This window comes from Cupressus sempervirens, chromosome 5 (assembly GCF_028749045.1).
Source record: "Cupressus sempervirens isolate cs-2001-9-10 chromosome 5, ASM2874904v1, whole genome shotgun sequence".
Taxonomy (NCBI): domain Eukaryota; kingdom Viridiplantae; phylum Streptophyta; class Pinopsida; order Cupressales; family Cupressaceae; genus Cupressus; species Cupressus sempervirens.
In genome coordinates this window covers 880,222,554-880,246,055 of record NC_143122.1, presented here as the reverse complement: position 1 = coordinate 880,246,055, position 23,502 = coordinate 880,222,554, and the positions used below count along the sequence as shown (strand labels likewise).

Sequence of the window (23,502 nt, the reverse complement as noted above, 5' to 3'; positions counted from 1 at the left end):
ATTAATTTCAAAATTTGAATGACATTTTTTATGCCCCTCACTTTGTTTCAATAGGTTGCTAGTTCCTCCTCATCTGAGCAAAATTGGAGTACATACTCCTTTATTCACTTAGTGAAATGCAATCGATTGGCTGCAAGTAAGGCATAAGAACTAGTTTATGTGCATTTCGACTTGTGCCTTCTTATTCATAGATAGAATGAGTACAAGGGGGCATAAAGTTTTGGGATGTAGATCTAGAGCTAACTGATTTGGATTTTTCAGCTGCCACACAATCTTTATTGGATGTGTAGTTTGGTAGCCACCATCCTCCTAATGCAAGTAGCAGTGGGGTTGCATGTGATTCTAATCTACTTACATCATCTAATGTCACTGATGATGTTGATGATCTTATATGATGCCCATATCATTGATGCGTGATTAGTAATTAGTGTGTTATTTTAATGTTGAACCAATGAACAATGAATTGAATAAGCTATCAAAAATTCATGTTTTGACAAATTGATAGCAAACTAGTATTATTGTATTTTGGATTTTTAATATTAATGGCAGTTTTGAGTTTGTTTAGGATGGATGATTTGTGCTATTCTAAATTTTAATCTCGTTCTACTTTCAAGCATGCAAATATTTATGTAGTTATAATTTTTTATGTTTTCTTTATGGACGTACCCAATTGTACCCAATCTTCTTCCCAAAAAATGTCGTACCAATGTATCGTACCAACGTTCCTGTACCTGTGCCTGTACGCACAACTTAGTAGTAAATACTAGAAGCATACTCGATTCACTATTCTCTATGTTATTGCATGGATTGACTACATAAATTCATGATAAGTATTCAAAGGTATAATCATAAAATACTTAACTTTTTATTGGTGTCAAAGAATAACACCCTCCAGGTGATACTTGAACCCCTTGAGCAACAAAGCCTTCAATTGAGTCACTTGAGCCTCAAGCTCCATAGTGAATGCCACAAAAATGACCCATGGTAATGATGAAGAAGCCAATACAAAATCTTTATTTCAATAAATCTCTCTATACACACACACACACACACAATGTAACTAAGATGTTCATTGTTACAATAATACATGCAGCCACAGAGTGCCAATAGTCGATCATGCCTCTTTGTATGTGCTCACAATAGCAGCAAAGAAACTTCATCAAAGAAGGCCGAACAAATAAAGATACAACACTAACTGCCTTTGACAATGAAAGAAAGGCAAATATGGAGATGCCACCGCACAACCATAGCACTCATAGAAAGCAAGACACAAATAGTCCAAGGACAATAAATACAGAATGACCATAATAAAGGTTAACAGTAGGTCTATGATGGACAATGAACAGCTGCAGCTTGAATAAAACACAACGCCAAACTGAAACTCCAACCAAACATGACAAGAGTTAAATGCAGAGACTCGATCAGAACGGTGCAGAGAATATCTTGACTGCTGAAGAAGCAGCTCACAATCAGGTGAATAAACAGGAACAAGAAATAATAACCCATCTTGACTATTATAGTCCAACAAAGCAGAAGAATCTCAGAGAACTCTCGGCAATCATTTCATGTAAATATGATTTGTATTGAAGCTACAATTTCAACGTATACAAATTGCCTCTGAAATACTCATGCAATTTGCAACAGATACATGAACTAATGAACAAGAGGAACTTCCTTATTTGCTGTTATTTAACCCGCTCTGGTACCATGTTAATTTTTTGCCTAGAAATAAAGATAAACAAAATAAAGAACACTAAGACATGGAAAGGCAACAACTTAACCTGGGAAAACCCTCCAACTTGAGGGAAAAAACCCAGCCATGCCAAAAATATATCTTTTATCAAATAATAGAGGTCTAAGTACAATGCTTCTAATTGAATACTACACTCATCACACAATCATATATATCTTGAATTGAGAGACCCTTCATTTCATAACCTAAAGTCTCTTCATTTACCAAATGGGAGTCTCTTTGCATGTCGCATGTTGCTTCAGATTTCCAAACATGTGTATATGAAAGAGCACCATGCAAGTAATCTGGATATCTCCCACAGCTACAAACATCAACTCAAAATACTTCCAGAATTCATTATTGCATCCAATTACCTGTTGTTACTATATGAACTTAAACCGGCATTTTTGGTTTCTTTTCCATAGTTAACAATTTCTATGTACAAATTCAAAAGAAAATTGTGGCAAATGAGATTATGAACCATATCATGTCTACTGTGGGATTATTTCAGCTATTGATGTTTTGCAAAGGGAGGTTCAAGGGTTTCAATATATCAGAAACTTACTTGGCCCTAGGAGCAAAGGGGTTGAAAGTTGAACGATTCAGTCATTCTTTTGAATGAGTACTGGAATAAGTTCAAAGACTAGCACCCAATACAAAGAAAACTGACGTCAACTGGCAAAATGTCAAAATGTCCAGATAGCTTAGCAAGGACAAAATGTAGTTATTTTTCCATGATAATACTGTAAAATTGTTGCATTGCAAGATAAAGCAGAAAAATTAGCTTCATAAAGGAAGTAAAAGAACTGATATATGAAGTGACAAACATCATTCATGATATACTTCATGGGTAGCTGCCAATGGTGGAAATAAAAATGTCATTTTCTTTGAACTGAAAGCCAAACATAACTTTTGTTCAGAAATAAACAAAGAGAATGGATTATCTATGAACTTTAGAAGGGATGCTCATTATGTCATGCCTATCCATGAATTGAGGAATCAGTTTGGATCTTGCAATCTTGAGGTGACAATCTTGGAAGGATGGAGAATGTGTGCCTACATTGTGAAGTGGGGTGGTATTTATGAATTTGAGAAGAATCCTGGAATCCTCGAATCCTGCCTGCAATCAAAATCACTCCTTGAGAAACCTTGAATCATGCTCCCATCAAGATTATGCCCCGAGACTCCCTGAATCCTGCCTACCATAAAGATCATGTCTGAATGATATCTTTTTCTAAAAATTGTTTGCCCCAATGAATTTCCTACTTCCATGAAGATCATGTCTTGAGAATGCTTGAATCCTTCTTACCATCAAGATTATGGCCTGAATGATCGCTATTTTTTAAATTCTGTTTGCTTCAGTTAAAAATATTCTATTGCATAGAACACCTTGTTAATAAAAGTTGTTTGTTTGTCTGCTCGATGGCCTTTAAGAAGCCCTTCCCTGAGTGGCACTTAATAAATATTGGAGGATTAGGGGTCCATCTCTTATCGGTATCATAGTCCCCATGGAGTTATTGACAAGGGAAAAAAACATTCATGGATCTGGAAGAGGTAAGAAAGGAAATTATCAGTTTTTTCAATCCCTGTTTTGATTGCAGACCTCTGCCCTGCATCCAGCTTGGGGTTTGGTCATTTCCTATTTTTACTACATCAAGCGATTGCTTACTGCTATAGTAAATAAAATAACTGCTTTGTGCTTGTTCTGGTTGACATGGGGTTGTGTTCATTGTTATGTTATGCCATCAGGTTAATGCCAGGTCAAGGTGGAAGTGGTGGTTGAAGAACCGATTGGTTAACACCTGGTGGATGGAAAAAAAATTGCACAGTGAAGACTGGTTTAAATATTTGATGCCTCTACTGAAAATCCAATTGAAAAAGGGTGAACCACAAGTTTTTCGGGTTTATACTGCACTCTTCCATTGACCTGCTGCATGGAACCTCCTCCAGTTTTAACCACATTCATTTTGTAATTATATCTCCGTCCCTTGTCAGCAAGCAGTATAATGATTTATGTTAATTTTTTCTGTGATTTTTAAACCCCTTTCATAGAAGACGCAATATATAGCCATTAGGTAGTGAATCCCCTTCCCCTATGGAAATTGGAAATGATGAGACTTCATCTACAGACTGTACATCCAAGGGCTGCCCTCATTTAGTATCACCAGTCCCCTTACTGAAGGCCCAAACTTGCTATCCATTCCTAAGAGAATGGATAGAGTCAGCAGCTAAGACAGAGTGAAGGGGAAATCAGACAACCTACCCTTTTGGATCTTCTTTGCTCATGATTTGGAAATGCTCCCATTTGTCTCAATTTGAGCAGAAGTATCTTTTATCATCTCAAGCCCTAAAGTATTGAGTATAATTTTAACGAATCTCCATCTAAAATTGTCTTATTTTGAAATAAATTAATGCCATATAAACCTCTTGACATATGCTTCTATCCTGTCTGAATTGGTAATTAGATTAACCAGTGCATATCTGCTTTATACAAAACCAGTTTAGGCTCGCATTTTGAAAGGAAGTGTTTATCTTATTGTCTTCGGCATTGGCAAGCATTTTGTAAGAAACATCTAGAAGTGCATCTTGCCTCAAATTCTTAATTACATGTTTCTGATCCGCCTTAGGTATCAGTATGATTATTCTTCTGTTGAAATTTATTTTAAGGTCAAACTGGCTGTAACATCATATCAATTTTTTATCCACAAAACATATAAGTAAAATATCCGGCCAGTAGTTCACTTATTCAACAGGAATAATACGCAGTGTAATGTGGGTGTGCCCCAACCCCCCAGTTCTTGGGCTGGGGACGTCCCTGTCCTGTCTTCTCACTGTCCCTCGACTGTCCCGGGGACTTCTGTAGTCCCCCATCACCAGACAATATCAAAATGACAAAAAAGCGAGTTAACTTTTTTTTTCAGTTTCCACTTTTATATTAGGGTGGAATTGCCGTGGTTTAGAGGTCAAATATTACCACACTAGCCATTCGTCTTCTATCTTATGTTTCTGTTTTTATAGCTGCAAAGAGGAACAGGTCTACTTATAGCTTCGTTCACTCTCTTAAGAAGAACAAACTTTCCTCTAGGGTGGCAGAGAAGCTAGTGGCTCTACACAATGCTTTGCGTATCATGGACTGTAAGACACGTGTATATAAGGAGAGCCAAACAACATGATGGGATGCAGAGCAAGAGGAGCCACCAGAAATTTATGAGGATGAGACTGCAGCAGCTAGAGATGTGGTGCTGGTTAGTGTTCCTTTGGGGTATCTTGACCATGAGGAGTCTGGTAGTTCCAGTGGTAAGGAGCTTGCCTTGGGGGATGATTAGAAGCCTCACTTCACTACAATTGACATGATTTTGTCCTTGTTTTGATATCATGCTGCTCATTGTGATCATCTTTATGATATTTTTGATATAATATAAATTATAATCTCCTATTTGCCGATAATTTGAATTTTAGTAGTAATTGGTAATTTGATATTCCATGTTCAAAATCAGACTTCAATGTTTCATAACTAGCATTTCAAGTACTATATGTATAGTATATTATAGTACCTGACCCCCCCTAGTCGCCATCCCCTGCAGTCTCCAAGTTGAAGCCCTTTTTTCCCCGTCTTGGAAACTTGTCCCCATGTACCCTAGTACTTGTGTTACACAGGTAATACATCATGTCAATTTTTTTCCTCACATATGCATTTACGTAACTTCAAATAATCAGATGGGCAACATTCCAAACAATTTAATTACATGTTTTTATTCATACCAAATTAGAGCTTGAATACTGAGAAGAACTTGATTACAAAATAAGAGTCATCTACTCTTTAAATCGGTAAGACATCAATCAAACCTAACATTGTATACCAAACCTCTTCCTTTCTTTCTCCATGAGAGAGAGAGAGTCATCAGAATGAATTCCACCCTATCACAAAGCCACAGGCTTTTTAATGCTGTTGCATCAGAGCAGTCTGACCCATCAAGAGGATTCTAGAAATTCGTGGGCAACGTGTGAAATTTATTCAACCATGCAATAACTGACACATGCAACCTATTAATGCTTCCTAGCACAAATATCTATGCACATGCCCCTTCAACCATTAAGTGACTCAATTTAATTCAAACAACCTTCTCTCTAATTTCTTGAATTAACTGTTTTGAAGAATGCATTCATTTGTATTTTTTATTTGTTCCCTTAAGTCCAACTTGGTAGTCACATAGCACTTTTTAACACATGCCCTGGATATAGATTATGGTTAGCCAAGACTATCATTATGCAAGACCTTATGGATTAGCCCAAGAGTCTAGGGAATTAAGACCCTTCTCATTTTATTGTTATTACTCAGATTTTTATTTTTATTGTTCAATAGTCTAAACAAGTTATCCTTCTTATTTAAGCAACAATGGTGAATCCATAGCCATTGGTAGAAAAGTTACACTTTGGTGTAATTAAAGGTGACCAACAATAATATTTATAAACGATTTGTCGTATAAATTTCATTTTATAGGTTATAGATTATAATGCCGGTCAAGATTTGCATAGATTGCTGGTCATGATTACACATTTTATAGGATACGATACTGGTCACGAGTGCATAATTTGTAATGAATGCATAAATTACAAGACATAATGCTGGTAATGAATGTGTAAATGACGGCACATAGTGCTTGTATGTTCATAAATTACAGGACATAGTGCCTTTAATGAATGCATCAGTTACCGAACATAGTGTTACTGTGAATGCATAAATTACAGGACATAATGTTGGTCATGATTCATGAATTTTCTGAACTCTGCTATGGCTACTGTATAATGCTATGTGAAAGCTCATGACCATCATTTATATATTCTTGTAAAGTTCATTATTTAATTTTCAAGTATTAAATGAGTCCAGCTATAAGTAACAATTTATCATGTGGTCACTCATTTTGAACACACTGTACATATCTTGTATTCAGATAGTGTTTAATTCAGGCTGGAATATTTAGCTTATTTATTCAATTTAAAAGCTACATACAACGTATCAGCCTATATATTTTAATTCAAAGCAACTATTATCTGCTTATAATTAGTGGCAAGAAAAGTTTTATGATACTAGCATTCAAACTTTTTAAGACACTTGTATGGTTGGTATAAAAATCGGTACCATATCAAAGATATGCATTTGTATAAAATGGAAATTTGAGAGTGACTAGTATTTTAAGAGTGGAGAACTCATACGATTACTATTATTGTTTCCAGTTGTAATTAAATATTTCTTTACAACAGCCAATAACTTGACTTTCCCTTCCACAGATTTTTTACTTTATCAAATGAATTGGAGGCTTAAAACTGGACTCACATACCTCTGAAAATGGAATGTGCAGCAATTTTTTTTTCTTCTGCTCTTTTTCTGGTTGTTTTGATAATTATATATCTTTCGCTTTTTTTTTTTTTAATACCATCCCTCTCTTAACTTTGCTATGTGGGAAATGAGGGTTTTCCCAAAGTTTATAGCTGCTGCTGTTTCTTTTTCTTTTCGCCCCTTTTTTGACACACGGTAATCAAGAGGCTTTAGTAAGGTTTCCTTGATGAATATTATTTCTAATGTGATATCTATCCCTCCAAATTTCACCACTACTTTTTTTCCCCTTAAAAGAAAAACACTTGATTCCTTTTAATGCAATGCCTTTTCTAATGCATGACATTTAATTAAGATAGTGCTAGAAATAATCCTTTTTCCTTTTTTGAACTTTAAATCCATTTCTCTTTTATGGAGAATAAATATTAATATAATATTATTTAATAATAATTTTGATTGCTTATTTCTTTATTGGTAGTACAATAATTTAAAAAAAATCAACTTATATAATTATATTAATTTGGATTTCTTATTTAATTTTGATAAATAATTAGTAAATGGGATAATATTATTTACATTGTTTAATGCAATACGAAAACTCCAATAATGACAATCCATTTTCATGTGTGCAGAATTCTCACTCACAGTGTACTCGAATGGTTAGACTCTTTTTTCTGGTGATACTTTTTTGAGCAAAAGTGGGGGAGCTTGTCCCATTACAATCCAATGACAAGAATAAAGTTGGTTTGTTTTTAAATAAAATCTATAATAGGTTAATCACTCATCATATAATTTTTAATAAAATTAGACCATATAAGCTTTATATGCAGATGCAAAAATCCACCCATAACTACATTAATAATCACATTCGTCAAAAACATTGTGATAGTTAACTAACTAGATAAAGCAAATATGCAAAAATGTCATAACAGAAATCTAGGGCCAACCATCATGGCAATTGAGTTTCCACAATCAGATGAACATAAATTCAATAATGTTATTATAAAATTTAGGCCGGTTCATAATAAGGGTCGTGACATTTGGTAGCTTTCAAAGTAGCCTATCTTTGTTGACTTTTGTAGAAGTCATCCAAGAAGTCATCTTAGCTGACAGATGTTCCCTTATTGTGATTATAGCATGTGTTATTCTGATCTTTTTGGGTTCCAAGGCATCAGCCTTTCCCAACTTTAGTTCAAACACCAGCTTTGCTCTTCATGATCTAATATCTGAATAGGGCTCAATGGTAGAAAACACATTTTTGTCCTATGTAGAAGTGCCTACTTCAGTGGTGACATCTCATCAATATGGGATTGGTTGTGTTGTGAGCATTTGGCCTTAAGCTTTCCTGGATACAATGCTTCTGCTCTCATTTACAAGACTTTGTAGCTTATCAATGCACAATTGGTATGTACGGAAGTTCCATAGCTTCGTAAAACCATTTATGAAGTTATTCAAATTCAGCAGTGCATTTGCCTTTTTTTGTCAAAATTTCCTTATCATGCTTAGTCATGCCAGCTTGCTTACCAAAGAATACAACAGTTAGGCAACTCTCCCAACTTAAGTAAAACATGTACACAAAATATTTTCATTTTCACAATGTTTATGGCTTCTGGGACACGGACTTCAAGATATACCAAGAGAGTCAATAATTCATATAGGGAAAGGGTGTAGTGGGAGAATCCACTTTCAAGACATAACCTGGGGTTCTGAAGAGTTCTGGGAGAACATTTCAAAATCATAGGGGGACAATGGTGACATCTACCCACATTTGGTGACTGTAAACATCAACCATGTTAATCTCTGTACCAGATTTCCAAGTATAGCTTTGAGTGAAAACTACCCTTAAAACCAAAGGTCCAAAAGCCTCCTCTATCACTATTCTCATTATATTCAAATTTATAACCAAATTTAAATAACTGCACAATTATCACCTTACAGAGAGTAATGTTTAATCTCATTATTAATCCATGTATTAAGTCAAAATTCAGAATTTCTTCACAGGGGTTTCAACTAGGAAACTAAAGAAAATGATTTCCTTTTCAGGGAATCATCTTCCTTTTCAAGTAAAGTTGCTGGTCTTGTTATGGTTCTCAGATAAGGTGATTCACCAAATTATTTGATTAAGTGCATTTGGTATGTCTGTAGTATGTAGCATAGCATGTTAAATACTAAAAACATAGGATACTATACAGTATATACTAAAAATATAATAATTCGTGCCTCTAAATGTATTTAAGATAATATTCATAGAACAAACAAAAATAACCACAGAACACGACTGATAAAATTGATGATTCAATGGTTTTATTTTTACTTTTTTGTTTGTTTTAACTTTTTCTTTATAAAATTATTTTTATCGAATGTTATTTTTCTTCATTTAGTTTTCTGGATTCATCTTAAGTCTTTCGCACATTTGAACAAGAAACGGGGTGCCCAACCTGGGTATGTCTCAAGGTGGGGCATTGAAAACCTCAGATGAATTTGGTATGTGCTCAGTAAGGACATGGAAAATCAAAGGTATCTGTGCTGTTTCAATGGGGTGCCCAACCTGGGTATGTCTCAAGGTTGGGTATTGAAAACTTCAGATGAATTTAGTATGTGCTCAGTAAGGGCATGGAAAATCAAAGGTATCTGTGCTGTTTCAACGGGTGCCCAACCTGGGTATGTCTCAAGGTGGGGCATTGAAAACCTCAGATGAATTTGGTATGTGCTCAGTAATGGCATGGAAAATCAAAGGTATCTGTGCTGTTTCAGTATAGGAACTGAGCTGGGATTGGTATCTTGTATGAGGGGTTTGTGCTATATACATTTTTTAATATTGCAGGGTTTGGAGAGGGGACAGACACTAGCAGGTCCCTACCTGGTTGAGCATGCTACTCAGCATTCCTTGCCGCTTTGCTACTTTCCTTGAATCAAAGGCCTCTTGTTCCTTCGATTTTTTTTGTCATGTTTTCAAAACTTCTTATAGTTGTTTTCCTCGACTTTGAAGACCTCTCAGTCCTACTGGTTTTCTGCCATTCTTTATTGTTTTGTGGGGAATGGCTTCTTTGTCCACTGGGGTACTTATTTCATACTCTTGATAGTCATCCATGCTACAAATCTTTATCTCTTGCACCAGTCATCATCTTCATGGTTCTCATGGCAGAGTTTGTTTTCATATAGCAGATTTGGATTAGGCTTTGAATGTCCATTTCAATTTCTTGTTATTTTTCAGAATTTTGGAAAAGAATAAAGGGGTTGGTAGGCTTGTCCCATGGTGTTTATTGGGGGTTTCTGTCTCAACTATCTGCCCCCTGCATTAGTTGCAGGGGATTTCTTTATAGTCCCTTTGAGCTCTTTTATGTTGCTTCCTCTTTCTACTTAATAACATGTATAACCAGACTTCACACTTTGAAAGTTTTAAGTTGACAAAAATAATGGTCGATGTTATATTTAATGGCACTTAGCTAGACACTCAGCACACATATCTATGAGAACGTTGAGTTGGCTGTAGTGGAGACCGACTCTTCAACATCCTCAGCTAGAGCTCTCTTACTCAAGGTTTCTTCCTTTAGAAAGACTCTTTTAGCTTTGGTAATTTATATGAAACTAGTCATAGTTACAATCTGTCAACCAAGTAAACTTAGATGGCCTATATTGAAAGCCATGTAAGTTTAATGTATGCAGTAAGATTTTTTTTAATTTGTTAGGTAAGGGGGTTCTCCACTACAAACGCATGTTTTATGAAAACTGCAACCTACTTTCTGTGTGTGGGGGTTTTGTTTGTTTTTTATTAAAATCAGCAGTCTAACAAGGGGGGCTGAGCCTTACACAATCACAGCTTGAAGGTGTTAGAGAAAATGACAGCACATTAGCAGGGGCACTGGCTTTTACAAGTAGAGGCCATCTACGGAACACAAACAACACGCTAACAGTAAAGGTGCTGGCAGAACATAAACAGCACACTAGCAGAAAGGCTATTAGCCCTCCTCAAGAGAGGGAGGGCAGCTCACTCACCACGTGGAGAAATGTGAGTTTGAGGAACTACTTTTTCTGCACCATCGGACAACTGTCCAGGCAATACTGTCCTTAGAATCCCCACCACAAGGAGCTGCTAAAGAGGCTCTATTTGGACAGCTGTCAGCACAAGGGCTAGAGTGCTGAAAAAGCTGTGTATTGTTAGCTGAAGTTCGGCAAAGGAGGAGTAGCAGTCAATGAAGGATTGTCATGACCAGAGGGGGCTGCATCAGTAGGAGCAGGAATGCGATTCTTAGGAGTGTGGGTGGTGTTTGTTGAATCCTTGAAGATGTTTTCTGTACCCATCTCTAATTCATTGTTTATCCAGGCAGACTTTTATCTACTTTTCTGTTCTGTATTTTACTACTATTTTTTGGTGCTTACATTGCACTAAATAGGCATGGTGCACATGTTAAATCAAATTTCAAATCTTATGTCTGATTGAGATAGACACCATTTCTCTAATATTTTCTTGACTATCTCCTTCAAAAAAAGATGTGCTATTTTGTTTAAGACAAATTAGTGCTATGTACTGAGAGTATGTATAAAAATGTTTATATTTTTTGGTCTTTATTACACTTTTGATCAGTACTGTTCTGTAAAAGTTCACCCAGGACTTGCACCCAAACTCATCTGTTTTACTGGGACTCAGGCCACTGGGTATTTTCTCCGTCATCAGACTACTTATGTGCTGTGTACCATTGGTTGTTCAAGCCATGCTTCTTTTCAAATTTTCTTTTGCTAAAATATAAAAAGCTGGGACAGCTTTAAACTGTGTCCTTTCTTAAAATTAAGTGAAATTTGAAGTTTATGCTCTCGTTTCAGTTTTCTGAGGACATTTTGTATTTCTGTTTGTTAATTTTTTTTCTGATATGAAAATCTATTCTTATACGAAATTTGTTTTTCTTAACGGACATATTTGGTTGGTTTTGTTAAAGTATATTCACTTTCAATTTGAATTTTATGTGTCAACATTCTCATATAGTGGAATTTCACTTCCTGATTTGACTTACAGATTTCACATTTTGGATTGGAGAATATAGAATTGAAGAGGGTTTTTGGCTATTCTTTCTTTGCAGTTGGAATCTGGACAAGGTAAATACATGATTTTTCCCCAAATTGAGACTCCAGTATAGTTTGTTATGAATATGTCTTCCGGTATTGGCTCAAATCCTCACTTGACATTTTTCTTCTTGCTAGTTGCAAAATCTTCCGTCTTTGTAAAGCTAAAATTGGAAGTATTTGAGTTCCGTGGCATCATTTCAATGTTTGAGGTTGGTTGTTTTGATTAGGGTCTGCTTTGTTTGTTGAATTGTGTAGTAAATTGAAGGTGTAAACTTACTGAAAGTTGAGAGTTTACTCAAGGGAAGGAATGAGGATATTGCTTTCAGTTTCAGTAATTGGGTATGTAATTGGTTTTGTTTACTGAGCAATGAGTGCAAATTTCTAAATGCAGATTTGGTGAGGGCTATCGATTACCTTTCACGTGTTCTGGGATAAAAAATGTCTCAAGGCTTTGCAATTGAGCTTTATTTTGATCCAGCACTTGAGAATCAGGTGCTCAAAGCATGGAATGTTTTGGCTAGAAGACAAATCAGCACTCAATTAATTGAAATTGAAGCTCGTCCTCACATCACACTGTTTTCAAGCCCTATTTTAGACCCTTCAAAACTACAGAATGTCATAAAGAATTTTGCAGCCAAGCAAGAACCTTTGGCATTGACACTTTCTGCAGTGGGGAGTTTCTCAACAGAGGAGAATGTCTTATTTTTGACACCGACTCCATCAATCTCTATACTTACATTTCACAGTGAACTCTGTGAGCTGTTGAAAAGAGAAGGGATTGAAGTAAGTGATATGTACAGGCCAGATAGCTGGGTTCCTCATTGCACTGTTGCACAAGATGTCCCAAGGAATCGCATGGCTGAAGCTTTTAATGTCCTACGTGATTTGAAACTGCCCATAAGTGGACATATTTTTGATATTGGTCTGGTTGAGTTCTCTCCTGTAAGGGAACTTTTCTCTTTTCCTTTAGGAAACAACTTCGAATTATAACTAAATGTATATATGAACTTATTTAAGGTCCAGGGGATTCCCTTTTAATGACAGACATCTTGTGTATTCAAACATTGAAATTTCAGGAAATACCTCCAGGTTTGAAATGTTAACAAGTTGATGGTTTGCATAGATTGTTTGTACTTAGTTTGAAGCCTGTGGTTCTGCTTCTTTTGTGTTGTAGACATCCCTTCATTTTCTGTGAATTAATTCATCTCTTTTCAGTTTGTGGATGTTTAACTGTTTAGGGGTACAGAATTCTTTGGTGCCTTTAATACTTGCATGCATTCTGAAATCAAAGTTTCTTGAAGTGGAATGATTTCCTCCCATTGATTTCATTGATGAGAAGGAAAGATCAAAGTGGCATTATTAGTGTGAGAGTACATGTCAATATTTTGTCAGAAAATAGTTTCAGACTTTGTATACAATTTGATGCGTCTGTTCTCAACAATCTAACCCCTTGAGTCTTTATGTGAGTTTAGTATGCTTGGGTATTGAAAAAAGTCCTTCTAGTTTCTCAATTTTATCGCAGTGCAGGCTTGGTGAATCTTTTGAAGCATGTCTGAAGAGGACATGGTTGTGAAACATATGCTGATGCATTTAAATCTTAATTTGGAAAATGCTTGCTTAGAAAATATTCAGGATCAGACCCAATCACAGCATGTTTTAGAAATATGGGAAAACACATGGTGATCAGATGCAGAATTAGGAATCAGCATTTTCTAAATTTGATTGATATTCTTTGAAATCCCATCTTTTAGACCTCAGCCAACTTCTGTAAGCACTTTCATTTCTTATATTTTCCCCTGCAAAGTATCCTTTATTTAGCTTGTAAAGTATCTTGTCTCCTATCATTTAATAGTTCTCTTCTAGATCCACTCTAATTCAGTTTGAGCCCAAGCACATTACTGAACATTCAAAGACATTTTTTTTGGGGGGCTAGGATAAAGCATTGTGCAGACATTTCTCTATGACCTGTTGTAGATGGATTATCACTGACTTCACTTTCATAGAAGCCTCATTTTGAGATGCCAAGTTATATTTGGGCTTTCCACAACTGGGGAACGAGTTCTTGTGATTTTGATAAAAAGAACTAATGTGATGTTAAAAGAAGAAAAATGCTTGGGAATATTAGCATCTGTTTGGCAATAATTGTTAGCAAGTAAAGAAAACTAGATAAAAAAACAGCAACAAAGCTAAACCTCTTGATTTTTAATAGCTCACAAAAACATCGCATATAGGCCAGCCACTGGATTATGCTTGGATGACAAGGCAGTGCTAGAGCATTGGAGAGTTTGATATTGATCTAGTTAAGTAATGGAAGAGGAGTTTGGGGTAGCAGGAAACCAACTCTTGTTTTATCTTTCAATTGCAAGTAGGACTTCAGGTTGTCAGTGGTAGAAATTCTTCACACTGGGAAGTGGTGGCCTTGTTATTGTTGGCCACAAGGAACAGATACTATCATATTGACAATGTTAAAATGGGTGCCTAAGATCCACTTGCCAGTGATGTGATTCCCAATGAATGAAATTCTGTTTTACTTGATCATAAAATATTTAGTAGTTTTTACTTATGCAGTACTTCGATACGTCTTATACCTTTTTAATATTTTATGTGATGAGAAGGATACTCTTTTCGTCTTTATTAAGATTTGTATTTGTTCATCTTGATTGAGTATTAATGGCTTAACTGATTTAGTTTGTACCATGATGCATATTAGTACATTTTAGTAAATTGTTGCATATTGTTCATCAGAAGTTTCTTTTTTCTTACTTCGTAAATATTTTTGTCTTTTATAACAATATGTTAACCTCAAGTTATTGATCATACTTTCATTTGTTGATTGGTGTTTTTTTAGAAAGGTTAAGTTTGGGTCAAAGATTTTTGATGGAATTTATTGTTGGTGCAGTGCCCACCCATAGTTTGTTTTTTCATTATATTTACTAAACTCTTTTATGCCTATTTCATGGATGTGTTAGTTTTAATGATATTATTTCATAACTTGGACTAGAGATATATCAACGATGATTACTTAGTTGATTATATTTTATGTGTTATTTAATGATTATGGTTACTGGTGCATTAATGATGCTTTAATGATTCGTAGTGAATTTTTTTTTATAGCAAAGTCATATGATGCTTTAATGATGATTACTTCATATTTGTAAAGATGCATTATTTTATCAGAGCATTTGATGCTCGACTTATAATTATTATAGTACTTACCCTATACTTGCATGTGTATAGTGCGTGTGTCTATTTTATCTTTCTATTTGTCGTGTTTGATATGGATAAGGGGGGCAGTCGTAGTCACCTGCTAGTTGGGATCTACACGATGTACCACTCCCTGTTATTGCTTGTTTAGTTTAAATATATTTATATACATGTACATGCTCGTCTTTTATGCATAATGTTGGTGCCGGACATTGACTTCCTTGAATTACCAGGATGAGCACGCCTTATCACAATAACTCAATGGTAAGAATAGGGAAATGATGTTCAGGTCCAGTCTCAACCATAGCCTAATTACTTTTCTTGAGAAGGACATGCATTATTTTATTTGGTGAATAGTCATTTTCTATTAATAAATGATATACTAAGATTACAATTCACAAAAAAAGGCCGAGAGATACAAGATCACCCCTCGAATAAGTTCACATGGCTGCAGGCGGAATTAGATACAATTCATAAAGAAAAAACATATAAAGCAATCTCAGGCGGCCAAAGTAGTGCCAGTCGAGGGTGGTGGTTCATCACGATCATGAAAGCCCCAAATCATCTTTGGGATTGGGGGCCGGTTTGAGAGCAGTCCAACCATCATCAGTAGCAGCAACAAGAGGATCAGTGGTAGCCTCCGAATCTTTTATCTATGGCCCCGAAGGAGAAATCACTAGATCCAGGCGAGGCCATTTTTCAGAAAGCGTTCGTCAAGCACCAGCAGGAGTCGGGGACCAGCCAGAGCCGCCACGGGGTGAAGCTGAGCGGCGCCTCCATCCACCATCGCCACATTGGGAGATTTGACTTTGCACCATTTTAAAATCATGTGAGTTTATCTCTATTTGTGTTGTTTGATTTTGAGTTTCGGTCTATTTTGGTAATGTTGCTTTTATGTGAATTTTACTATGTGATTTATTTGGTAAATGATTTAATTATAATATTTGAGATAATCATATAATTAAATATTATTTGATTAAAAATATATATATTAAAGCATTATAATATTTAATTAATACAAAAAACTAATTAAATATGTGCTTTAATTCAAGTCTTAATTTAAAAGTCTAAATTTAGAAAATTGGTTAAACATAAATTAGAATATGATGATATTTAATTAATTATAAATTAATTAAATATGTACTCTAGTTTAAAAGATTTAATTTAAAAGTTTAATTTAATAAGGATAAAAAGATAATTAAAATATTAAAGATTTAATATTACTTTATTATAATTATTTATTTAATAATAATTAAATTAGAGTTGCATTTAAACGACAAGCTTTGATTATTATTATTAATTTAAATAATAAACTATGCTTTAATTAGTGTTTGCACTAATTAATAAATTGGAGGAAAATAAAATATAAAAGAATGAAATTTAAAGATAAAGAATAGTTCTAATTGTGGCCTAGTTATATTTATTTAATTTAAAGATAATTATTTAGGAGTTTTATTTTAATAATAAACTCTAAATAATGTTATTAATTAAATTAATAAATATATTATTAAAAATGATTTGAAAATTAATTAAAGAGAGAACTAATTATTTAAATTAAGATATTTTGTAATTAAATATTTAAAAGAGTTGTGCATGAAAAGGTAAAAGGTAATAAAGTAATAAACAATAATTAATCAGTGAGTTCCCTCTCGTGATTGCACAATTAGAGCTCCAATTTAGGGGAGAACTCTTTATTAGAGATCTAGAGCTCATTTTGTAATTATACAGGGTTTGGAGAGTAAAATTTAGATTTGAATTAAAAGAATTGCTGAGAGTTTCAAAGAGTTTGGATTTGCATGCATTCATAGATTGTTTCAAAGTTTAGCTGTGATTTTGGGAGTGAAAATTCAAAATTGGATTAAAAGAATTGTTGAAAGTTTCAGAGAGTTTGGATTTGTATGCATTCACAGATTGTCTCAGATTTTCGCTGTGGTTTTGAGGGATTTGAAAAATCCATTGTAGAATTTGATTGAAAGATCTATTTACTTCGTGTCTTCCTAGGTGTTTGCATATTGCTTATTAATTTACTGTATTGATTGTTGAATAAAGAATTATGTTGTAGGTTTTGAAAAATGAAAACTTATTAATCAAAAAAACTTAAGGAAAATTATAGAAAAATTGTAGAAAATTATTGTGACTATATTTTTATAAACCCTTTTCTAATATAATGAAAATTTTGATTATTGAAAATTGGAAAAAAACAATAAATTGAATAGTTATGGTATCAACTTTAAATTTGTCATTAGAACTATGTGATTATCATGAATTTTCTAAATATAGATGAATATTCTTCTTGCATCTAAAATAATTTAATTGCAATATTTATTTGGAAAGGAAAAGATTAATTGAGAGGAAAACACATTGTAACTAAACGTATACATGCATGTGAAAATAAATATCTTAAAAATAGAAAGTTAAATATAGTAAGGTTACATGCATGTGAAAACAAATATGCTAAAAATAGAAAGTTAAGTGTATTATGGTTAAATGCATGTGAAAACAAATATGCTAAAAATAGAAAAAAACTAAGTATAGTATGGTTGCATGATTTGAGAGATCAAAGACATGCGAAAATACTAATTGCATGTGCATTTTTATTTTATATAATTTAATTTTCAAATTTATTTATTTATTAATAATAATAATTTATTGATTTCTAAAATTAAATAAATATTATTCATTTAGTTATAAAGTGAATGTTAGTATTAGTGATTATTTAAGTCTAATTAAACTCTTAGTTGCATATACATGATTTTATAATTATTAATGCACGAGACAAGTTAGTAAATAAATATTTATAATTTTATTAAATTTTAAGAGTTGTGTTAGAATTCACTTTGTAATAATTTAGTTAATAACTATTTGACTTTATGAGAGATATTATGAATAATTAAATGAAATTAATAATTTTATCTTTAATTGCATTATGAATTAAAGAAAAGTAAATATTAATATTAGACTTAAATAGAAGTCAAATTAATATTTTAAAAAAGAAATTGATATTAGTATGTAATCTAATAATATACATTTATGTTATTAATTAAATCATTTATGATTTAAGATTATTTAAATTAATAATATAATAATATTGCATGATATTTTATATGCGCAAAAAGATTGGATATTTAAATACGTATTGTTTTAAATAAGTATATTAACATAACAATTTATATTAACATGTATATTCTTACTTTATTTCTAAACACATCTTTATGACCCAAACTAAATAAGAGAAATTTGCGGAATTAAATCATGTGGCTGAAAATTATATGTTCTCTAATATTCTATTTATAGTTTTGTGATGTTTATTTTCTTGATAATTTTTTTTTGTGGGTTGTTTAGTTGGCCAAGTTAGGATGTGCACTAGAGGTGTTTATGAGATTTTTTTTTTTATGATTATTTAATCGGATGTCATGATGAACTTTATGATTTGAATTGAAAATTATATTTTATAAGCTTTATGCTATTGACCATTTATGAGAACTTGGGTTTCGAGAACTAATGCTATTTTTTGGGTTGCCTGTTAAGGAACCGAATTCGATCACTATTACTCTTGTGGTATGAGACACTATTGTGATTTGTGATTTTTGGGAAGGTAGTCTAGGTGCATGTCTATGAGAGTGGCTTGCAATGGGGGCGAGAGCCCAAAGTAGTTGCCAGGGTAACTCATCATAAGTTGTGTAACAAGTAATAACATAATAATTAACATATCTTGCCTAGCCCTTTCCTTGAAATACATTAAAAAGATAAGTTAGAGATTTTTCTTCGTCTATGCCTTGAGTGCTTGTATAGACTAAGGATGAGATGAAGATGATACCTTGAGAGATATGACTAGTTTTCTCATCTTCACGAGAGGGTATTTTGGTTCCACATAGAGTCATTAGGGAGCCGAGGTCTTAAAAGATTGTCAGGGTAACCTTAGAGTTGACTCATATGATGACACTCCATAGTATGTAGCCTGAGTCTCCTTCATGATTTTTAAAAATATTTGCCTCTAATAGTGTACTGGTTGGATATTACTTTTGATGGTGCATTTATTGTGAGTTGTTACTCATTGATTGAATGCCATTTATTGTTGATAGTTGACTTTTTTTAATGAATGATTAGTTATTCATTGGTAGTGTTTTTATTGTTGGAGTTAGTGATTGGTAGTTTACTTTTATTGATGACAATTGTTATCTATTGGTCATTGTGCTTGTGACACTTGACATTGATTTCGAGGTGGTTGTATATTTTTGGTCTTGTTATTTGTATGTTGACTTGGTATTAGAAGTTAGTGTTGGAATGAGTGTCGTTTCGATTTTAATTATCTCTTCTTCTTGAGTAGTTTGTATTACCCTTGAAGTAGTTTTGACTATCAAGATTCCTTACCTAGGATTATTTTATGATTTGATTACCTATGTGTGGATCGTACATTATCTCTCTTGCATGACGAGAGTGGGATCTTGATTAGGTGACCACGCGGTTGGGAGGTAGTGTATTCTTACTATTTGGGTCCCCCTCATATTGACAGATGTTGGATGCTCCTTGATGCAGTGGTACCATTATCATTCTTCCTCTTATCTTGAAGATTTCTATTCATTTGATGTATCTATGTATCATGTCTTTTGAGATCCTACGAGATATTTTATTGTATATTGATGTACTTGTATCTATTTTCACACACTCTGTGACATGTGCAGTGGATGTTATTCATTAGATGTGCTTTCATATTATTAGTTGTACTTATGCATACACTTATATGACTATGCATGTGTTTGCTCATTTTATGGCTATGGACATTGTAATTGAGATTTAAACTTATTAATAAAACTTTATTAAATGTGACTCAACATGAAAGAACTCGTAAGGAATTGAAACTGTATTTGTAATTGATTATGTGTTCTTGATGCGTATGTATATATTACTTCTGCATTATTGTTACTTTGATATTTTAAAATTTTTTTAAAAAATAGTTCAGTAAAATTTGTAACATATTAGGTTTATTTCTTTTGGGTTTCCAAGTGAGGTGTTACAGTTGGATTAATCTCTTCATAAGAACTGATCATAATTGAATTGTGGGTTGATAGTTAAGTGTCAAAGTTTCCTAAAGAATCACTCTTTGCTAGAGTTAGTTCATTACTAGAAAAATATCTTTATTCAATCCAGGAAAATCATGTAACTTGTGTTATCATAGTTTACTATTTATCTAATCAAAAGCTTGTTCATTGATTGTTTCATAATTTTGAAAAAAAAACATGAAGTAACAATCTGTTAAAGTATCTTAAGTCATTGGTCTAGCCAATTCAATTTGTACCATGATGCTAAGCAAGCTTCCATCATAACCATGTGTATTTTTGTTAAATTGTTACTCATCAAAAAACTCTATTCTAGAACCTTCTTGACATTTCTTGTCTTTTGTAAGAATTTGGTTGTAACCTCAAGTTATTCATCATAGTTTCTGTTATTGATTGGGGACACTTTTGAGTGTGATTCATTTTGTGTCACTTGTTTGTGATGGAAATTATTGTATGTGTTGATGTTTGGTAGCTTTAGTTAGATAAGCTTATATATAATGAGTGCATGTTAATGAAGAGATGTTCCATATAAGGACATGTCTCTCCATGCCTCATCCACAGTTTAAATATTAGAGAGATTGCTGCCTTTGAAAAACACATATAAAATAGGTGGTGCTACTAATACATTTGCAATGATCCTATAAACTTAACATGGTAGTAGAGTAGGTTCTCTTGTCTGCCTATGAGGTTTCATATATATAAGGAATCAGGAATCTTTATGTAGCCATGCTAATGTGTTTGAGATGAACGATTGAATTTTACCAAGTTCCATGCATGTGATTCATTGGAGATAGATATGGCTCTGGGTGCTTAGGAGCCCACTCGCTTGGGAGTAATTGTCCAAGACAACATCTTCCATTGAAAGGAGAATGCCAATGATGCAAAAACAATCAAAGTTGTTGTAGATTATATACTTTAATCCAAATCATTTAACTACTAAACATGATCTGTTTATTTGAACACGAAGCCTATTATCAAGTTGCAATGGTGAAATATAGATTGAATTGAGTTTTTGCGAAGATGTGGATGATGGTATTATTATAGTAAAAACATACACATTGCCAATGTGTCTTTGTGTTAGAATCTGAAAAGATTGATAACCTAAAAAGCTAGTGCAAAGAATAGATATCTAAACTATGAATGCAAATGATACAAAATCAGAATAGTAATATAGAGTTAATCTCCAAGAGAGTAATGCAAATGCTAGAAGCAATATAACATTAAGAGGATGCAAAAGAAATCGATTACAAATACAAGCTAGGTAGTATATTTATATAGACTAGGAAGAGGGAGGAGGTGGCAACACCGACCAATGAGCAACAACTATCTATCGAACTAAAAATAGCAAAGTATCTTCCTAACATAGCTAATGGATGCTCACATGTAGGAAGGTGACACCTCACAACCACTTACTAAATAAGACATGCTTTATTAATCTAAGAAATATTATTAAAAGTGTAGGAAAAACTTAGCAATATAGGGAAACAAATAAATAACCCACTAGCAAATAAAAAAAATCCATTAACACCACCCATAAGCGAAGCTTAGGTGGATGTAGAAATGGGTCCTGACAAGTCAGGCTTGATGAGCTACCCATGTATATAAAAGTCCCCTAAAAGAGAGAGAAAAGAGACTCCCCAAAAAGTTAGGACTTCGAGTGAGAGGAAGAGGCCCCCTTAAAAGATGAAGCATCCCACACCCCCAACAAAGCTTGCAAATGAAAGAACTTGCTCTCCGTGAAGGGTTTGGTGAAGATATCAACAACTTTCTCAGAAGTCAGACAATAGCGAAGGTTGATGCCATGGCCATGGATGAGCTCCCATATGTAGTGCATGTGGATCTCTCTGTGTTTGGTCTGTTGATGATGGACCAAATTTCGTGAGATTTGAATGACACTCTGGTTGTCACAAAATATGACTGGTGGCAGTCTGATCTAGATGCCAAACTCAGTGAGAAGATGTTGAAGCCAAATGGCCTTAGTGGCAGCATTCACAGCCCCTCGATACTCAACCTTAGTAGAAGATAGAGCAATATCAGATTGCTTTTTGCACGACCAACAAACAGGACATGAAACAAGTGAGAAGTTGTAACCTGAAGTAGACTTGCGATCTTGAGAATCACCCGCCCAATCTAAATCTGTGTATCCCATCAAATCAAGCTCAATACCTACTGAATAGTGAATCCCATAATTGTGAGAACCTTGAATGTAGTGAAGGATCCACTTGGCTACTTTCTAGTGTAGCTCATGAGACTCTTGCATGAATCGAGAGACCATGCCTACAACATATGAGATGTCAGGTCTCATATGAGTCAGATAAATGAGACTCCCAACAAGTTGGTGATACTAGGTGCCATCAATAGGTGGAGAAGAACACTGAGCCTCAAGTTTGACTCCAGAAAAGAAGGGAGTTAGAGCAGGCTTACAGTCAGCCATATGAAACCTCAAGAGTAAATCTAGAGCACACTTGGACTATGTGATGGTGATCCCATAAGGAGACTGAAAGATCTCAATCCTGAGAAAGTAATGCAACAAGCCCAAGTCAGTCATCAAAAAATTGTCCTGAATGTCAACTTTGATAGCCTTAATGGTGGGTGAAGAACTTCCTGTGGTCAACAAGTCATTAACATACAAAACCAAAAATAGGAGTGAATCACTTTGTTGTAGAATGTAGACATTAGAATTAGAATGGCACCGAGTGAACCCAACTGATAGAAGGAAGGAGTCCATCTTGGCATACTAAGTCCGAGGAGCCTATTTGAGGCCATAAAGAGACTTCTAAAGATGGCACACAAGTGAAGAATCCTGAAGGAAACCCTGTGGGTACTCCATGTAGATGTCCTCATAAAGGTCACCGTGAAGAAAATCACTCTTCACATCCGTTTGATGTACTTCCTAATGATTAGCTGCAACAATGGCAAGAACAAGTCGAATGGAACTCATTCGGGCAATTGGTGCAAAAGTCTTAGAGTAGTAAGAATTTGGTATTGCTCTAATACCATGCAAGAATTTTCCTTAGAGAAAGATTCACCCAAGATCAAAGAACTCGAACACAAGCACAACTGTAGACCAAAAAGAGTATGACCAATATATCAGAGTATGTCCTCATACATTG

At 34.1% G+C, this 23,502-nt stretch overlaps 1 protein-coding gene across 6 annotated transcripts in view; it reads left to right on the top strand.

Moving 5' to 3' along the window:
- LOC149558746 (uncharacterized) overlaps window positions 1–13,250 on the top strand; it is a 65,481-nt gene extending 52,231 nt beyond the window's left edge. For 3 of the 6 annotated variants that reach the window (XM_089832839.1, XM_089832838.1, XM_089832837.1), the window contains 3 exons: window positions 12,079–12,158; window positions 12,264–12,337; window positions 12,520–13,250. In XM_089832839.1, the coding sequence (XP_089688965.1) occupies window positions 12,567–13,118 (552 nt within the window). In that variant the 5' untranslated portion in view covers window positions 12,079–12,158; window positions 12,264–12,337; window positions 12,520–12,566 and the 3' untranslated portion in view covers window positions 13,119–13,250. Of the gene's footprint in view, window positions 1–12,078; window positions 12,159–12,263; window positions 12,338–12,383 lie in introns of all 6 variants that reach the window. The other 3 variants (XM_089832840.1, XM_089832842.1, XM_089832841.1) reach the window with 2 other exon arrangements.
- The last annotated feature ends 10,252 nt before the right edge of the window (window positions 13,251–23,502 follow it).